The sequence below is a fragment of the Ipomoea nil genome, unplaced genomic scaffold (genome assembly GCF_001879475.1).
Source record: "Ipomoea nil cultivar Tokyo-kokei standard unplaced genomic scaffold, Asagao_1.1 scaffold3025, whole genome shotgun sequence".
In the NCBI taxonomy this organism is placed as follows: Eukaryota; Viridiplantae; Streptophyta; class Magnoliopsida; order Solanales; family Convolvulaceae; genus Ipomoea; species Ipomoea nil.
The window spans coordinates 696,703-714,028 of NW_017619453.1; the positions used below are offsets into that span (position 1 = coordinate 696,703).

The window sequence follows — 17,326 nt, forward strand, 5'->3', positions numbered from 1 at the left end:
ACTTTTGGTCGGAAATAGCGTCCAACGAACAACAATTGGACGGAAATTCCGGCAAGTACCCCACCATTTTTAAAACGTGGGAATTTCCGTCCAACCTTGTGCGTTGGTCGGAAATTCCATCCAATTATGTGCGTTGGTCAGAAATTCCAACCAATGTTGGACAGAAAACTCACATTATATTTTGTAATTTTCCTTCCAACTGTTGGTAGGAAAATCTTAAATCATATGGAATATTTTTATTATTTTTATATTACCAAAATTTTATTTATATCTATTGTAAATAAATTATATGTCATCAACAAATTATTGGACACACTAAATTTCAAATTGAAAATATATTTAAACATCAAAATTCTTTACAACAAAAATTATTGTCATGTTCATAAAAAAAAAGTCATGAAAATATATACTACTTAATTGATACTACTTAAGTATGCTGCACCCAAATAAGCCTTCAAATCCGGCACTACTTCAATAGCTTTGATCAATGCAGCATCCACAACCTTCTTCTTCAATGACTTTGATCAAATGTAGACCTTCACCAAAATTAGACCATGATAGATTTCAAAATGCAAAAATCATACAAAAAACATAAACAACACTTGGAAAAACAAACTTAGAAGTATTTTTTCTCTTGCAACTGCAAATGATCCAGCATCAACAAAATCATCATAAGCAACCTAAGATAAACATTTCATCAAGTATTATTTGCAATGATAAGAGAACTAATGGATACAACATCAGCATAAGAGAACTAACTTTTATATATATATATATATATATATATATATATATATATATATATATATATATATATATATATATATATATTCTAATAATATTACATTCAATTCATTCATCAATAATAATATATCCTGTAACTGCAAAATGCAATAGTAGGGACAGTCACTACAAATTAGATATTGTAACCTCCAACAGTAGAAAATTGTCAAAACCCAAAAAGAAAGGGCAAAAAAATCACGGAATGAAAAATATTTCTTGAATCCCTAAACTTCCCAATAAGAGTGGCTTGGTTTTTTCAACATGAAAAATATACCTTTATAGGAGAAGAGGCTTTCAAGGGAAACAAGATAATGAGTAAAATACAGATGAACAGCTACCTTGAAAGTAACAATAGATCATTATGCAATATTGATTCCACATCTGCACATATAATCGTTAGCAGGTGAAAACCATTGAGTTCATTGCATTCGGCTACAATAGCCTGAGTCCACTTTGTTTCTATAATGCCCAAAAGAATACATATAACAAACATATAGAGGTAGATTTTCCTGATGTGTAGTCGAATTAGGAGGAAAGAAATAAGAAACTCTTTCTTATTGAATAGTGTTCCTGTAAACCATGACTAGAATCCAGGTTTAATATAATCATAATTAACATCAAGAAGTCCGCTTTCAAGTAAGGTGGGAATAGCAACCTTCTAGAATAAATGCATTCACTGAAATCATCATTCTCTCTAATGCCAATCAATAAATAGCTCCACATTTGGACATTCATATTTAGACATATACGAAAAAGAACTTCCATTGCACCAATTACAATTCTTAGCCACAATAGGCAAAGTCAAAACTAGCAATTTAAACAACAATTTGGTCTATTTCCTCTCTACCTCTCACACCTATAATCACCAATCTCAAAATCAGCTCCACTAACAAGGAAACAGAGAAAGCAAACCTAAAAAAGTTACCTCCCTCATCATCCTTCTTCCCTTGAATAATCTGAGCTTTAACTTCTTCAAACATAAGAGGCTCAAAATTTGCAATATAGTCATCAACATCACTGTATTCTAAACCCTAATCTCATCTGCAATTCATATTAAGGCCAAGAAATTCAGAATGCAGATACAAACAGATGGATTGGTAAACTGGGAAAAAGAATTCATACCATAGCAATCGGAGACGCCGTTCTAGCCTTCCATTCCGACGACCATCTTTTCCAATTTAATATTCGATTAAATAGATAAGTTAGCAAAATAGGGTTGAGTTCAGGTACTAAATTTAAACAATATTCAAAAAAATAAATCAAAACTCACAATGTAGGTGGAAGATGGTGGCGACGGTGACTGGCAGCGGTTGAGGTGACAGCGAGCGGTCGACCATATTTCGAACGGCATTGACATATATAAACTTTAAATTTAAAACTGAAATTACAATTTGAGTAGTTAAATAAATGAAAGACAGCAACCGCACGTACCTGAGGAAGCGTAGCAACGCCGGAGCTGGTGCCGTCGCCGCTGCTCACGCCGCCAATATTTCCATCAAACACTGCCGCTGCTGATGCCACTTTCGTAGACTATAGAGAGAGGATTTCAAGCCGTCATCGTCATCGATCGCTGGAGTCTGGAGATACCCGCCTTCGTCGATGTGAGAGAGGAGTCCAACTTGCCGCCTTTGTCGATGTGAGAGAGGAGTCCAACTTGCCGCCGTCGTCAATCGCCAGAGCTTAGAGATAGAGAAGAGCTTAGATCTGTGTTTGGAGGGTACTATACCTCTAGGGTTTTATTTTTATTTATTTCCTAAATTTCCGTTCAATAATATGTTGGACAGAAATTAAAATTCTTACCATTTTTAATTTCTACCTATTAATCAATTTGAGTTTACCAACCAACACTATAGGTTGGACAGAATTTCCTTCCAACACTGGATGTTGAACGGATTTTCCGTCCAACGCGCGAATGTTGGACGGAACTTCCGACCAACTTTCCGTCCACCCTTCTTTTGCGATAGAAAGTTGAATTTTTTATTAAAATACCGACCAACTTACGGTTGGACGGAAATGTTAGACGGAAATAGCGAGATTTCCAACAGTGTTGTGGGGGAGAAATTTTCTGCTAATGAAACCCGTGATAGGTGCGCATTGTCAATTGTGCATATGTATAAATTGGAAGGACAATATCTCCAAACAATAAAAAACTAATAATGAAGAGACTTGAAAGGACAATGATGAAGAGTGGGTGCATGCTGTCAGGTTAATGATAATTTCTTTGTTCCAAACCAAACACGGTTATTACCGTGGACTATGGTCCACACAGCTGGATAGACAATAGTTTGAAAACAACGTCATTTCTTTAAGTAAAAAATGTTAATCGTTAAATTTAACAAATTTCGTATTTTGTGTGTGTTTATAACAAAATGAAACTACAGTGTATCTAAAATGAAACTGAATAACTTGTCTCGCATATTGTGTTTATATTATCAAATGAAACTGTAATTGAATTAAAATAATATTTTAGTTGTGTTGGAATGAAATTATAGTATGTATAAAATGAAACTGAATAACATGTCTCACATATTGAGTATATATTGTCAAATAGAACTGTGTAGTTGAACTGAAATGATGCTTTAGTTTTGCTGAAATGAAGATACAATATGTATACAAAGAACCTGAATAACATGTCTCACATATTGAGTGTATATTGTCAAATGAAACTGTAGTTATATCAAAATAATACTTTAGTTGTGTTATAATGAAACTACAGTGTATATAAAATGAAACTGAATAACAGTTCCACATATTAGAGTGTATATTGTCCAATGAAACCGTAGTTGAATTTGAATTATAATTTAGTGGTGTTGTAATAAGACTAAAGTGTATAAAATGAAATTCAATAACATCTCTCATTGTAATAAGACTATTATATTGCATGTATGTATAATGTCGAATGAAACTATTGATGAAACAAAAAGAAACTATAGTTGTACTGAAATGAAATTACAATGTGTATAAAATGAAACTAAATATATTATGCAAACAGAACTAATTATACAGAAGAGGTACCGTTTCTTTTCATTAAAAAAAACGACACCGTGTTTAATTTTGGTCCACACTGCTATATGAACCATTGTACACACTAAAATTTCCAACCAAACGAGGAATTATAAAAATATCACTTTCATGAATTGTCGAAGTTGTATTAAAATAGCATTTTAGTCCTCTAGTTATATTGATATTGTAAACTTATTTTTTGAATAATTATCTTATTCATTTTCTTTTCTTTAATTATTTATAAAGTGATAGTTTTAATCAAATTATTAACATAATTTATCATATTCAACAAGAAATGTTATATTATAAATATTATATAGGACAGCCAAGTAATTTCACAAAATTAAATTTTCTTATTTTTCCCCATCGAGATCATCACATATACACTAAACCCACGAAACTTAAAATTTATTTATTGAAGAACATAATATAAATACTTACGTATTTTAATTGAAGAAGAATTTGACTTTAGAAGCAAAAATGACAAGTCAGATATTACTTAGGATTAAGGAGATACTGAACTATAACTTCAAATATTCTAGTTTGTTATAGTTTTTTCACCATTTATTGTATGTAACTTACTTATTTTGATGTCTCATTGAATTCATGCCTTAATGCATATGCAGCGATACATGAGATGCATGTGAAAATACTCAGTTGCCCAAGACAATTTTTACAATGCAAGATTTTCTGTTAAATTCAATAGATTCTGTTAGTGGCCTATTTGCAAATAATTAAAGGCGAAAAAGTGATTTGAGTAATAATTTTAAGACCGAGTCTACAATACGGGCATAATTAAATAATTAAAGTCGTTATTTTTCCTATCAAGCAATCTCTCACTCGATCCTAATTATAATTATTAGGTATTTTTTTAAAAAAAATTACATCTTTTAAAATAAATCTTATTTCAAATAATGTGGATTAATTTCTTTGGAATAAATGATTTGGAATTGGAAATAAAGCACTCTTTAAAGTTTTCGAGTATTATAAGTAAACAATTTACTGTATTTACTCAATTTTTATTTCATTCATTTTTTTTTAATTTAAATTTAAAAATAGGGAAAATAGCATTTTTACCCTTAAATTATATACTTATAGCACTTTTTCCCCCTGAATTATTTAAGTGGCTATTTTTTCCCCTGAAATGTTAAATGGACATTTTTACCCTTAAAATATTTTATTTATTTTTCTTATCCAACAAATTATGACCACGATTCGGTTCAAACCGAACAGACACTATAACAACTAAATTGAAATATTCCAATTACAATTTAGAATCGAAACCTGATACATAGAGTTTATTAAAATCACGAACCGGAACGGCCGGTTAATGTTCCGAACTGAAAAAAAATACATTTATTGTTGAATTTAGACTATTTAAAAAATAAAAAATAAATAAAAATTTTAAAATAAAGACGGTTCAAAATCGCGAACCGGATCTGGAACTGTCAGTTCACGGTTCAGGATCCAATTTTTTCGATTCATAATTTTAATAAACTGAAATCCAAATATTGGGTTCTGGATCTAAGTCATAACTGAAAATTTTCAATTCGATTTCTATTGTGTCCGGTTCAGTTCAAATCGAACTGTGATTAGCCCTACGTATAAGTAATAATTTGTTGGAGAAGAAAAATAAATAAAATGTTTACTTTAAGCGTAGAAATGTCAATTTAATATATCAGGGGGAGAAACTGTCACTTTTAAAATAATTGAGGGGCTAATGTGCTTACATGAACAACTCAGGGAGAAAATGTGCTATAATCATATAATTCAGGGGAAAAAGTGTCATTTTCCCTTAAAATTATGACAAATTTTACCTCTAAAATATACTTATCATTTTACTGTGCCGATGCATGCCATTGCTATAAATATATGTGGCTATGCAACAAATAGGGCATCAAAACAAGCATCATCTTTTCTTTCTATTATTGTATTGCTTTTCCATCATCTTCCATCCCTCTCTCTCGCATATTTCAGTAGCAGGAGCAAACTCCAGCCAGATAAGTCATATCAGGTATAAATTAAACACCCTTTAATTTTCTAATGCCATTTGTTTAATCATGCATTGCATTCATACATTGGTTTATGTTGAGTTTGTCGGTCATCTCAACAATGCTCTGATATTAATTTATTGAGATTAACAAGAACAAGAAACAATAATAATAATGGCAGAAAATAAAAGTAAAGAAGACAAAATTCATAATGATGGTGATGGCATGGTAGTGATTTTGAGGATTACACATACATTTAGGATACAACCAATATATTTATAGTCATCTTTCACTATACAATATATAATGGCCCACACCCAATCTCTTCCACTCCTATTCCTATCGGATGCTCGACCGGGAAGAGGGATAGAAGTGGCTGATTTTAGCTAGAGGAAGAAAGTCTTTTTTATAGGACTAACCTTATCTTTGATGGACTTTGTGAGCAGCTAATTTCACTTCACTCCATGAATCCCATCCCGAAATTGAGAAGTAGTTGAGTTGAGACAACTCATATTCCTAATCATAGATGGACAAACTCAATCGTTTATATTAGGACTCTATATTGTATTCTAGTAACAGGTTGTTCAATAACAAAATTCTTTTCAAAATTATTGTTCTCAGGTGATTCGTTGCTGTGCAAATGGAGAACCAAGATTCTTTCTCAGTAGTAGAAGAAGGGAAATGGTGGGGAAGTAAACAATTGCAACAAATCAATGGGTTTTGGTTCATGCCACTTGTGGTCCCTGGAGTTCAACGAGTCCTGGCCGAGTTCAACCCAAACCCTAATGATGTAATCTTGGCTTCATTTCCCAAAACCGGCACCACATGGCTCAAATCTTTGCTTTACTCAATCATCTATCCATCCTGTCTTGATTCCCTAGCCAAACACAACCCCCACGATCTTGTTCCTTTCCTTGAAATGCGAGTCTTCAGTGAAGGATCGCCACCCTACATCATGCCACCACCCAATGCTAAAACCACTACTGGAAATTATGGAATTTCCGACCACCTTTGGGTTCCTGGCGACATAACTAACATTTTCAGTACCCATATTCCATATCAATTGTTAGGAAAAACCTTTGAATCCTCAGGTTGTCGTGTGGTTTATGTTGCCAGGAACCCAAAGGACACCTTGAATTCACTCTGGCATTTCGTGAATAAGTGGAAGGTAGCCGAGGAGGGAGAGTGGGGGTTGGAAGAAGCTGTAGAGAAATTTTGCCAGGGAATTGTACCTTTCGGATCTTACTATGACCATGTGTTGGGGTATAAAATGGCGAGTTTAAAGAACCCTAATAAAGTGTTCTTTATTACATATGAAGATCTAAAGAGTGATGATACAAAAACTCACGTCAAAAGATTGGCTGAGTTTTTGGGTTGTCCTTTTGGTGAAGAGGATAATGACAAAGTGGAAGAGATAGTGAGGAGTTGCAGCTTTGAGGTTTTGAGCAATCATGATGTGAACAAGTCTGAGGATTCTCATACTGTTGGGACGATGACAATAGCTACTAAGGCCTTGTTTAGAGAAGCGATTGTTGGTGACCATAAAAAGTACTTGAATGATGAGAGTATTAAAAGAATTGATGCACTCACAAAAGAGAAATTTCACAATTTCGGTATTGCTTATGGGGTTTAATTAGTTTCTTTAATTTGTTTGTGTGGCATATGTAAGAGCATAGAAATTGGTGTGTTTCTTTGCTTCTATGGTGTGTGTAGAGAGTTTAAATTGTTATATTTCGTTGTTTTCGTTGGCTTGTAGCATATGTAACCATTCCATGGTTATGGATTTTGCAATTATATTCAAATATAATAATATTTGTAATATTGATAAGGCAATTGTTGGGCGTCGGTCGAGTTCAGCCCCTGCTTGATTCGAGACGTGGCGTTGTAGCTTACCATGGAGAGATGTGGTTAAATGGTTAATGTCCACCTACTTATCACCAATTGGTTTTAAGTACAATATGACAACCAGATACACATAGAACTCTGCGGTTAAGCGTGCTTGACTAGCTAGTAAGCATAGTGCAGTGCTGAGATCCAACAACAATTTATATCATAGATCAGGATCCACATAGCAATTAATTAATACTCGTAAGGTACAGAATTTCATAACACAGAACACAAAAAAAAAATTACAACACAAACACGTAACATAGCATTATGCACCCAACTAGATTGAAAAGACGAGTTACATAACTCATACTCGTAAGATACAGAATTTCATAGCACAATACATAAAAAAATAATAATACTAGAGACATACACATGCTATATTTACTTATTTTTCAAATCTGATTTACGTACATAATTTGTGTTCGTAGGCACTGAATTTCACAACACAAAACACAGAAATTCATAACACAATACACAATTACTAATTTATTTCAAATACAGAATTTTATAACCACAAAATACAAAAAATACATGAACCAAATGATAACGTTAGTTTCACTTAATATTGTTACTTGGTGTACATTATATTGTTGCATAAATGCACCACAACTTGTTCAGAAAAGCAGTAGGAAAATGCACAAATGCACCACGCCTTGTGCATTTCTAAACATATTGAGATTCATTCTTCCATACCTAATGGTGAATGACATCTGTACGGGAATTGAAACAGACCTTATATATATATATATATATATATATATATATATATATATATATATATAGAGGAAAAGTAAATGATATATAGGATCATGGGTGTGGTTAAGTTAGACCACGGGTACGTTATGGATGGTAACAATTTGAAAGTCGAATTGAAAACAACAGGTGATAAATTTAAAAGTTTAAGATAAAACGTGGCAAATTAAAACCAATATATTCAGTAAACCTCATTGGTGATGTTCTAAAATCTAATTAACCACGTGAGAGGTGTGTAGTGTGCAGATGGATAGATTGGAGGAACAATGATGAAGAGTGTGTCTAGCCATATCTGGTTTAAAACTACCAACCACACAAATTTCACTTTCATGAACTGTCGTACGTTGTACTAAAATTGCATTTTAGTCCTTGAATTATATCTTTATTATAAACATAATTTTAACATTATTGTTTCATTTGTTTTCATTTCTTTATTTATTTACAAAGTGATAGTTTTAATGAGATTACTAACATAATTCATTATATTCAACGGAAAATTTTATATTGTAAGAGTTATCCAGGACAACCAAGTAGTTTCACAAAATTTTATTACATTTACTCCCCAAAATCACTACATATATGTTAAAATCACTAAACCTACTAAAATTTGTTTACCTCAGTATAGAACTATATATAGATACATACTCTATTGTGGACTATTTGGCAAATTTGGGTGCAAGCCATGGAAACGAGTGGAGTAAGCACAGAAAGCCACCACCGGAAATGGAGGGGGTCCTCGACAGTACAATAACAAGTTGGGTACAACTCTCATCTCGTCAATGCTCGTAGAGTGAGGGAGAGAGCCTAGCCTCTTCTGTTCGGGGTCTTCCCCTCCCTTTTTGATCCAAAAATATATATATAGATACATACATTATACTTATATATTTCAATTGAAGATGAATTTAACTTTTGAAGCAAAAATGACAAGTTGGATATTACTTAAGTTTTTTTACAATGTATTGAACTCTAAATAATTGTTCTAAACTAACAACTTAAGATTTCAACATTAGTTACATTCATGTGGTTTGATGGCATCACTGTTAACATTTTAAATGAAAGATCACAAATTTGAGTCACACCCTAATTAAGCATATTGGCATAATCATATTAAACAGATATTATAGAAATATTATATTGTAGTTAAAAAGAAATCTAAAACCTTTTTTACTTTTTAAAATCTTTGAAAATCTATTTATTTACCTCTAAACTTTTACTCATTGGGGACCATCACGTGTCATGTTGAAGTCTGAATGTCAATTTTGTCAAGACATTTTATTCGGCATGGATAAATTATTGTCCTCATCATGCATGACTTTTTCGATAGTTCCAGAGACAATCTTGGTCCATTAAATTATGTGCCCTTAGGGTTGGGGTTCAGCCTTTTGAAAGAATACAATAAACTCATAAATTGAGAACTTTACGATCAAATGATGAATTAATTATAATAATGTATTATATTAAAGGAAAGTGTTATAAATATTATATTACAATATAGTATCTGTTCATAACTATTTTCTCAACATATTGAAATATAAATACTCAACACTACCCTCACTAGGGATCAAACTCATGACTTTTCATTTGGGAGAGCCATTTCGTGCCGTTAAATCAAAAAGTCATTGGCAATTACCATGTATATATGTAATCTTGTTTTGGAATGAAATGGTAAAGATGAACGTAATATTTTCAGATTTTCTTGTTTTTTTTTTAGCTGTTATCTACTTTATTTTTCTTTGCAATTCCTTTTGATCCATCGTATTTGAGATAACAGACATTCTAATTATAACATGTTATCAACACGATCCATTGCTTTGCGAGCGAAAGCACAATATTTGGTTCATCAAGATCAAGATTTAAGTACCCTCCTCTTTTATATATATACTTATATATGGCTACAATTGTTTACATAATCTTCTACTTCATTCAATTTCACCAGCCGCGTGGTGTTATTGTTACTATGTTCATATAAGAGTATAATTAGAATTTGTTTCCTACTTTTGCTAATCAAGGACGTTATTGCGAGACAAATCAATGTGCTGAGGTGCAACGAAATTGTATGTTAAGTTTAGTGATTAGTCCTTTTACCTAAGGCTCAAAAGTGTGATGTGCAAATTGATTGGTCCGCATCAAACAAGTTTCGTTCCCGGGAGGCAAATAACAGATAATACACTGGAGTTAATACCCAAAATCGTCATCGACTATAGTGGTTTTTCTCAATTTCGTCCTAAACGACTTTGGTGACCTAATATCGTCCCAGACTTTTGTGTTTCGCTCAATTTAGTCCTCCATTTGTTATTCCGTCAAATTGGTGTTAAATTAAGGGACAATTCAGTAAGGTCAATATTGATCTCTCTTTACTTTCAATTTGTGAAGTGCGAAATTCCTCTTTCTTGTACGAATTACACCCAGAATTACTCCCGGACCTGCAAATCAAATTTTATATTCGCAATTTTAGGAGTAATTCGTAAAAAAAAAAAAGGATTTCGCAGTTCACATGTCTATGAGTAAAGAGATGCCAATATTAAAATTACTGAATTGTCTATTTATTTAACACCAAATGGACATAATAACAAATGAGGGACTAAATTGAGCAAAAACACAAAAGTCTGGGACTAAATTGAGCGAAACACAAAAGTCTGGGACGATATTAGGTCACCAAAGTCGTTTAGGACGAAATTGAGAAAAACCACTATAGTCGAGGACGATTTTGGATATTAACACTGGTTTATCAAGAAATGCTGAATTCAATAACGAACAAAAGATGCATGCAGGGAAGGGTGGATGGCAATCAAAATTGACCTTGAGAAAGACCGTACCTATGATAGGCAATCCTGGTCATTTATTCATTCTGTTCTATCTAAAGTCGGTTTCAACCAAAAATGGATTAGGAACATCATGGCCTGCGTGTCGACTTCCAGAGTTAGCGATTGCATAATTGCTACAACTTCAAAGTCGAAATGATTCCTTGCTTAGATCTTGTTCTCCAGTTGATCGAATCTAACCTAGTTGTATAAGTGCTTTTCTTAGGAAATGTAAAGAGAGAAAGAACAAATGAATCCTCTCTAAAAATAGCAACGACCACTTAAGAACAAATGAATCTCTAATGCTTTTCTTAGGCAATATTTGTGGAAAATTTCCATCAAAAACTTATTCATTTGAAAAAGATTATTTATGTAAGAATTATATTTATTTTATATCTAATTTCTCCTCTTTATATATATATATATGGAGTCAAATTAATTATAATTGAGGTTTAAATGAATATATACACAAATTATATTAAATATAAAACTTTACCAATAAATTTAAACACAATAAATTGTTTTCCATACTTCATTATAGAAATAGAGATAGAGATAGAGATAAAGCTATAATAATAAAATATAATTTATAAAATATAAATACACATAATAACTTCAAAAAAAATATGTATAAATACTTATACCAACACAATTAATGCATTCATACTTGCTAATCTTGTTTCTATCAAAATGCATTCACACTTTGGAGGGAAAATTTTGTGGCTAGATTTTAAAGAAGATTAGATAGAATTGAAGTGTTCTATTTAATTTAATATCTTCATATTGTAGATATCTTTAAATTTATTTGTTTTGTATTTCAATTCAAAATTTGTAAAGTATTTAACAAAGCTCTTATCCAGAACTTCTATTATTAAAAAATATAGCTTTGGTTAATTAACAAGTTCTTTGTAATATTATTTCTTAACTAAACTTCTAAACATTGATTTTTTAGATAAGATTAGATGTTGTTAATTTTCGAGATGATTCTCGCATCTTTGAATGTGTAAAAAACATTTTCAAAGTTCGTTATAGGAATTACAAGCATGAATTTTACAAGCAGTTCCTCAAATATGACCCTACAACTGAGGCCAAGTTACATGTTCCAAAAGGCCTAACAAATGAACTTTGTGATTATTGGTCCAAAGGGAATGTGCAGGTTAGTTTCTTTATTAAATATATCTAACATTTATATTTTCAATACAATAACTAAGTTATGATGATGGATATTATATGTGAACTGCATGATAAATTTTTTGTGTCGTAGTCAGCAGAAAATGTCACATAATCAAGGGTTTGTTGCATTTGTACCGGTGTTTAATGAACTTGTATGTTTTAAACTTTACTTATGGTTAAGTCGATATTTATACATTTTAAATAATATTTCTATATTTGATATTTCACACAGAGGCAAAAGGAGGAAGGTGGTTTTATGCCTGATAGGATTGCTTTATTTAAATTCACGCGATGTAAGAATGGCAAGTGGATTACACCTGAAGCAGAGGAGACTTATGTGTGTCATTGCATAAATATTATTGTTTACATAATTATCTTTAATATTCAGTGTTTGAGTGAATATCTAATATTTCAGCAAAAGATGATCACCATGCTCAAGACTTCAGCATCAGATGGAAATCCAATGACTGCTGGTCAAGTTTATGATGTTGCAATGGGCGCACGATCCGGATATATCAAAGGAATGGCGAATGGACCAAAACCACAAACATCTAGATCCACTCGAGCAAACACATCCCATCTTGAGGAACAAATGAAAACAACTATGAATGAGAACTCTCAATTGAAGACAAAACTTTCTGATTTGAAGATGAAGTTACGTTTCAACAATATGAAGAACTACTTGCTGCATTAGTAGCAGAAAGATCCAACCAAAACTAACTGATATGTTGAATTAATGAGTTGAATTTTTAACAATATGACAATATGTCTAATACCTTGTACTCTCTTTTCAGAATTAATTCAATGGATGGTATTTTTTTGTGAATTACAAGATAAAGTACATAGCTAAGATTAATGTGTAATATCAAGTTTATGTTTTTACAATAAAATTGATGTTGGGTGAAACTTGCAAATCTTATTCTTACACACTTATTTTATTTGTTTATTTATTTTTTGTTCTGAAGGGTGTATTTTTTGGAGTTGAAGGTCGAATGGCATTATTGTACAGCTATTTACGCTATTACTTTTGAAGGCACGAAGGGACTCTAACAATTACATGCATTACTGATTTTTTTTTTTTTTTTGCCGTTTACGATGAGTTCCTTTCGATAGTATTCTAATATTCTTATGTGATCTGCTTTTAGTTTTATTTTTTAATTTTTTTATCACAATTGTGGTGTTCTTATTTCTTAGAAAATTAAAATTATGAATTTGAGCTGCAGTATATATATATATATATATATATATATATATATATATATATATATATATATATATATATATGGCTACATCAACATTGCAACTTGATCTACAACAAGGTACATATTGCTATAGATGAAATACTTGATATCTAAAATTATAGTGATTTTCTCTTGAAATTTTTCATAGATTTTGAAAATTTTAATTATTTGTCTTTATAAAATTTCAGTTTTTGAGTTTAACATACTAGCTTTGGATTCTCTTTTGACATTGATGCTAATATATTTTATTTCAATTACATGAAATTGTTTGTGTAAACCTTTTTAGATACATCTATGTGTAAATTATCATCAATTATTAAAAAAAAATTATAAAATTTACTAATTTAGTGATGACTACGAATACGAAAAAATCAGTAAATGTATTTTTATTGACAAATTGGTATTTCATCAGCATTTTTTTTATGACAGGCATAATAACATACACAATCATCAATAAATTTTATTTTCTTGACGCATTTAAATTTTCGTCGCCAATTAAATTTATTCATGACAAACATAATTTTATGGAAAACGTCAGTAAAGTCACATTTTCTGACGAAATAATTTATTTCGTCACAAACTATTACTGACGTTTTTATCTTTCGTTCCAAAATGTTTGTATTCCATGACATTATCAAGACCATGCAAAAACGTCGGTAATAGTAATATTTAGTGACGAAAACATAATTTCTTCAGTAATACATTTTCATACGCCGCTAACCCGACGATCTGGGTGACCTTTTTATTTCGTCGGTAAATACATTGACTTTTTTTTTAATTTTTTTTTGACGTTTTAAAAATGACACTAAATGTTAACATTCTTGTAGTGACATAATTTCAAAACACAAGACACAAAAATTAGTAACATAAGACACAATTACTAATTTGTTTCAGGTACAAAATTTCATAATATAAGACATAAAAATTCAAAACATAAGACACATACGTATGCATTAGGATTCACAGTGCCCTGTACTGTGAACCCTGGTCCATGGTATAAGCCATAAGGATTGCATCTGAGATAGTGATGTTAGGTACCTTAGTTTAATTTGGTGGAAGGCACTTGCGCTACACGTAGGGGCGGATCAACAATGGGGGCAGCTGCCTCCTTCCCCCCACCCCATCCCCTTTGTGTATATATTGTATATTTAGGCCCCTCATATATACATATTAAATGTTTATAAATACTAGATGTACAAAAGTTGAACTAAAGGATATGTTACTTTAGATGGTTATGTTTGTGTTAGTGTGTGAAGTGTTTTTGGGTTCGAATTTTAAGGGTGTTGATTTTCTAAATTTTATTTTTTGACATTCCTTTTTTAATATTAAAATGAAATTAAAATTGTGATTTATGAGATTAATTTTTAATTCTAATTGGATTCTTTATATGTAACAACATTGGGGTTTTCTTTTAAATATTAATAGTGAGATGATTGATTTATAATGTAATTTCTATTTGAACTATGTTTTTGTTTCGCGTTTTAATGTATTTTTTTTATCCCTAGTCAACTATATTTATGACTCAGCCTTTTTAAGTGTTTCATTTTATTTTTCTTTTGCTCCCACTGAAGAAAGTTTCTAGATCCGCTCCTGGCTACACGGTAAGTCCACGTGATGATGTGTTGTCCTTGATTCAATCTCGACTATGGAGAACAACGGTATCTCAGAAATTAAATAAGCACAAACTTTGCTTTAAACTAGCACAAAATCATATAAATTTGATGTCAAAAGTACATAAAAATAGTAAATTTTATGTGTAGGAAAATTGACTGAAATGTGACATTAGGTTCCTGCAATTCCCAAAATATGACGGCTGTTGAAAATTGGACGAAATCATGAAAAACACGTTTGACAGATGCGTTTTATCACATTTCCGGTCAACACATACTTGAGAAACGCAAATACTACTTGCGTTTCTCTCTCTCTCTCTTTTTTTTTAATTTTTTTTTTGGGTCTTCGGCCGCTTCTCTGGTGAAGGAGAAGGCAACCACACCATGACCTGTAACGATCGACACTTCTGTCAGACCACCACCGATCGCCGCTCCACCGTGCCGGCTTCCCGTTCGCCCGAAGCCGTCGCCGGGTAGCATCGTCGATGTCGACCCATCTGTCACCAAGACACCAACGTTCCGGCGAGAACAAACTCCAAAATGAGTCTGGAGAGATGATGCCAAAGCTTCGTTGTTAGTAGTGAAGGAGGGCGATGGGCAATTTTTTTGTTAATGGCAGATTATGTGGGCGTCTGTCTTGTGAATTGAGGATGTGGGCGGTGGGCATATTTCAAAAATCTTGGTTCTCTAAAACATGCATGGCAGCTCTCTATAATTTTGGTACTCCACAAAAGTAAGAGCGAAGTAATGGCTGGCAGCTTGCGAAAATAATAAGAAAACCTCAAGTGGGATTTGCGTTTCTCCAGAAACGCAAGTCTCATTTGTATTTTATGTGTTGACCGGAAATGTGATAAAACGCATTTCTCAAAAGTGTTTTTTATAATTTCGTTTAATTTTCAGCAGCGTTATATTTGGGGAATTGCACGAACCTAGTGTCACATTTCAGTCAATTTTATGTGTATCCATGCAGAGTAACATGTGTGGTACGTGCGATACACGATATAATTAATGATCACATGATGATGAGCTGTCTGTTGATTTCTTCAAACCAAACCACTATAAATAAATACTTAAATAGCTTTGCATTGTTATTCATCAAATTAAACTCGATTATGGAGAAGAGCAATTTGTCATCAGAAGAAGAGAAATGGTGGGGAGATAACCATTTACAGCAGATCAATGGCTTCTGGTTCATGCCTTTAATTATCCCCAGAATTCACCGAGTGCTCGCCGAGTTCAAACCACGTCCCACCGATGTAATCTTGGGTTCCTTTCCTAAAACCGGAACCACATGGCTCAAATCTCTTCTTTACTCCATCATCAATCGCTCCTCTCTTGATTCTCTGGTCAACAACAACCCCCACGACCTCGTACCTTTCCTAGAAATTCAAGTCTATGGAGACCACGAATCATCGGACTCATCAACTCACCTGTCTTCATCGGAGGATACCACTAGAATCTTCAGCACACATATCCCTTACCAACTTCTCGGCAAAACCTTGGAATCCTCGGGCTGTCGTGTGGTTTATGTTGCCAGGAACCCAAAGGACACCTTAAACTCACTCTGGCATTTCGCGAATAAGTGGAAGATGGCCGAGGAATCGCCATGGGAGTTGGAAGAAGCTGTGGAGAAATTTGTGAGTGGGACTGTCCCTAATGGACCTTACTACGAGCATGTAATGGGGTACAAAATGGCGAGTTTGAAGAATCCTGGGAATTTGTTCTTTATTACTTATGAAGAGTTAAAGAAGGATACGAAAACTCACGTTAAAAGATTAGCTGAGTTTTTAGGTTGTCCTTTTGAGGAGGATAAGGAAGTGGAGGAGATAGTCAAGTGTAGTAGCTTTGAGGTTTTGAAGAATCATGAGGTGAACAAGTCCGAGGAATATACTACTTGGGTTCCAACTCCCTATAATTCATTTTTTAGACAAGCAAAAGTGGGTGACTATACAAATCACTTCAGTGATGATGCTATTAAAAGAATTGATGCACTTACAGAAGAGAAATTTCATAAATCTGGATTTGTTTATGGGATTTAGTGTCTTCATCAATCAGTCGGTTATTGAACAACGTTCAAAATA

At 32.6% G+C, this 17,326-nt stretch overlaps 2 protein-coding genes and 1 long non-coding RNA gene across 4 annotated transcripts; 2 read left to right on the forward strand and 1 right to left on the reverse strand.

Moving 5' to 3' along the window:
- Positions 1 to 381: 381 nt before the first annotated feature.
- Positions 382 to 2,742, reverse strand: LOC109163441. 2 transcript variants are annotated; one of them, XR_002051269.1, is made up of 5 exons: positions 2,215 to 2,742; positions 2,054 to 2,147; positions 1,906 to 1,951; positions 1,709 to 1,824; positions 382 to 536 (listed from the first exon to the last, which is right to left on the reverse strand). It is a non-coding gene; the product is annotated as an uncharacterized LOC109163441 (long non-coding RNA). The 2 variants fall into 2 exon arrangements; XR_002051268.1 differs by lacking the exon at positions 382 to 536 and having other exon boundaries at positions 1,530 to 1,824.
- Positions 2,743 to 5,682: 2,940 nt separating this feature from the next.
- On the forward strand, positions 5,683 to 7,529 carry LOC109163437 (cytosolic sulfotransferase 17-like). Its single transcript, XM_019312184.1, has 3 exons — positions 5,683 to 5,800; positions 6,399 to 6,755; positions 6,810 to 7,529. Exons 2-3 carry the CDS (start codon positions 6,418 to 6,420, stop codon positions 7,408 to 7,410), a joined length of 939 nt encoding a protein of 312 aa, XP_019167729.1. The 5' UTR covers positions 5,683 to 5,800; positions 6,399 to 6,417; the 3' UTR covers positions 7,411 to 7,529.
- Positions 7,530 to 16,321: 8,792 nt separating this feature from the next.
- On the forward strand, positions 16,322 to 17,319 carry LOC109163439 (cytosolic sulfotransferase 17-like). Its single transcript, XM_019312186.1, has one exon. It carries the CDS (start codon positions 16,358 to 16,360, stop codon positions 17,282 to 17,284), a length of 927 nt encoding a protein of 308 aa, XP_019167731.1. The 5' UTR covers positions 16,322 to 16,357; the 3' UTR covers positions 17,285 to 17,319.
- The last annotated feature ends 7 nt before the right edge of the window (positions 17,320 to 17,326 follow it).

What these genes read in the sequence shown, in the direction of transcription:
- LOC109163437 (XM_019312184.1), top strand. Translation starts at nt 6,418, where the DNA reads ATGGAGAACCAAGATTCTTTCTCAGTAGTAGAAGAAGGGAAATGGTGG. An exon ending in CCACCACCCAATGCTAAAAC is followed by an intron (nt 6,756 to 6,809) that starts CACTACTGGAAA and finishes TGGCGACATAAC; the next exon opens with TAACATTTTCAGTACCCATA.
- LOC109163439 (XM_019312186.1), top strand. Translation starts at nt 16,358, where the DNA reads ATGGAGAAGAGCAATTTGTCATCAGAAGAAGAGAAATGGTGGGGAGAT.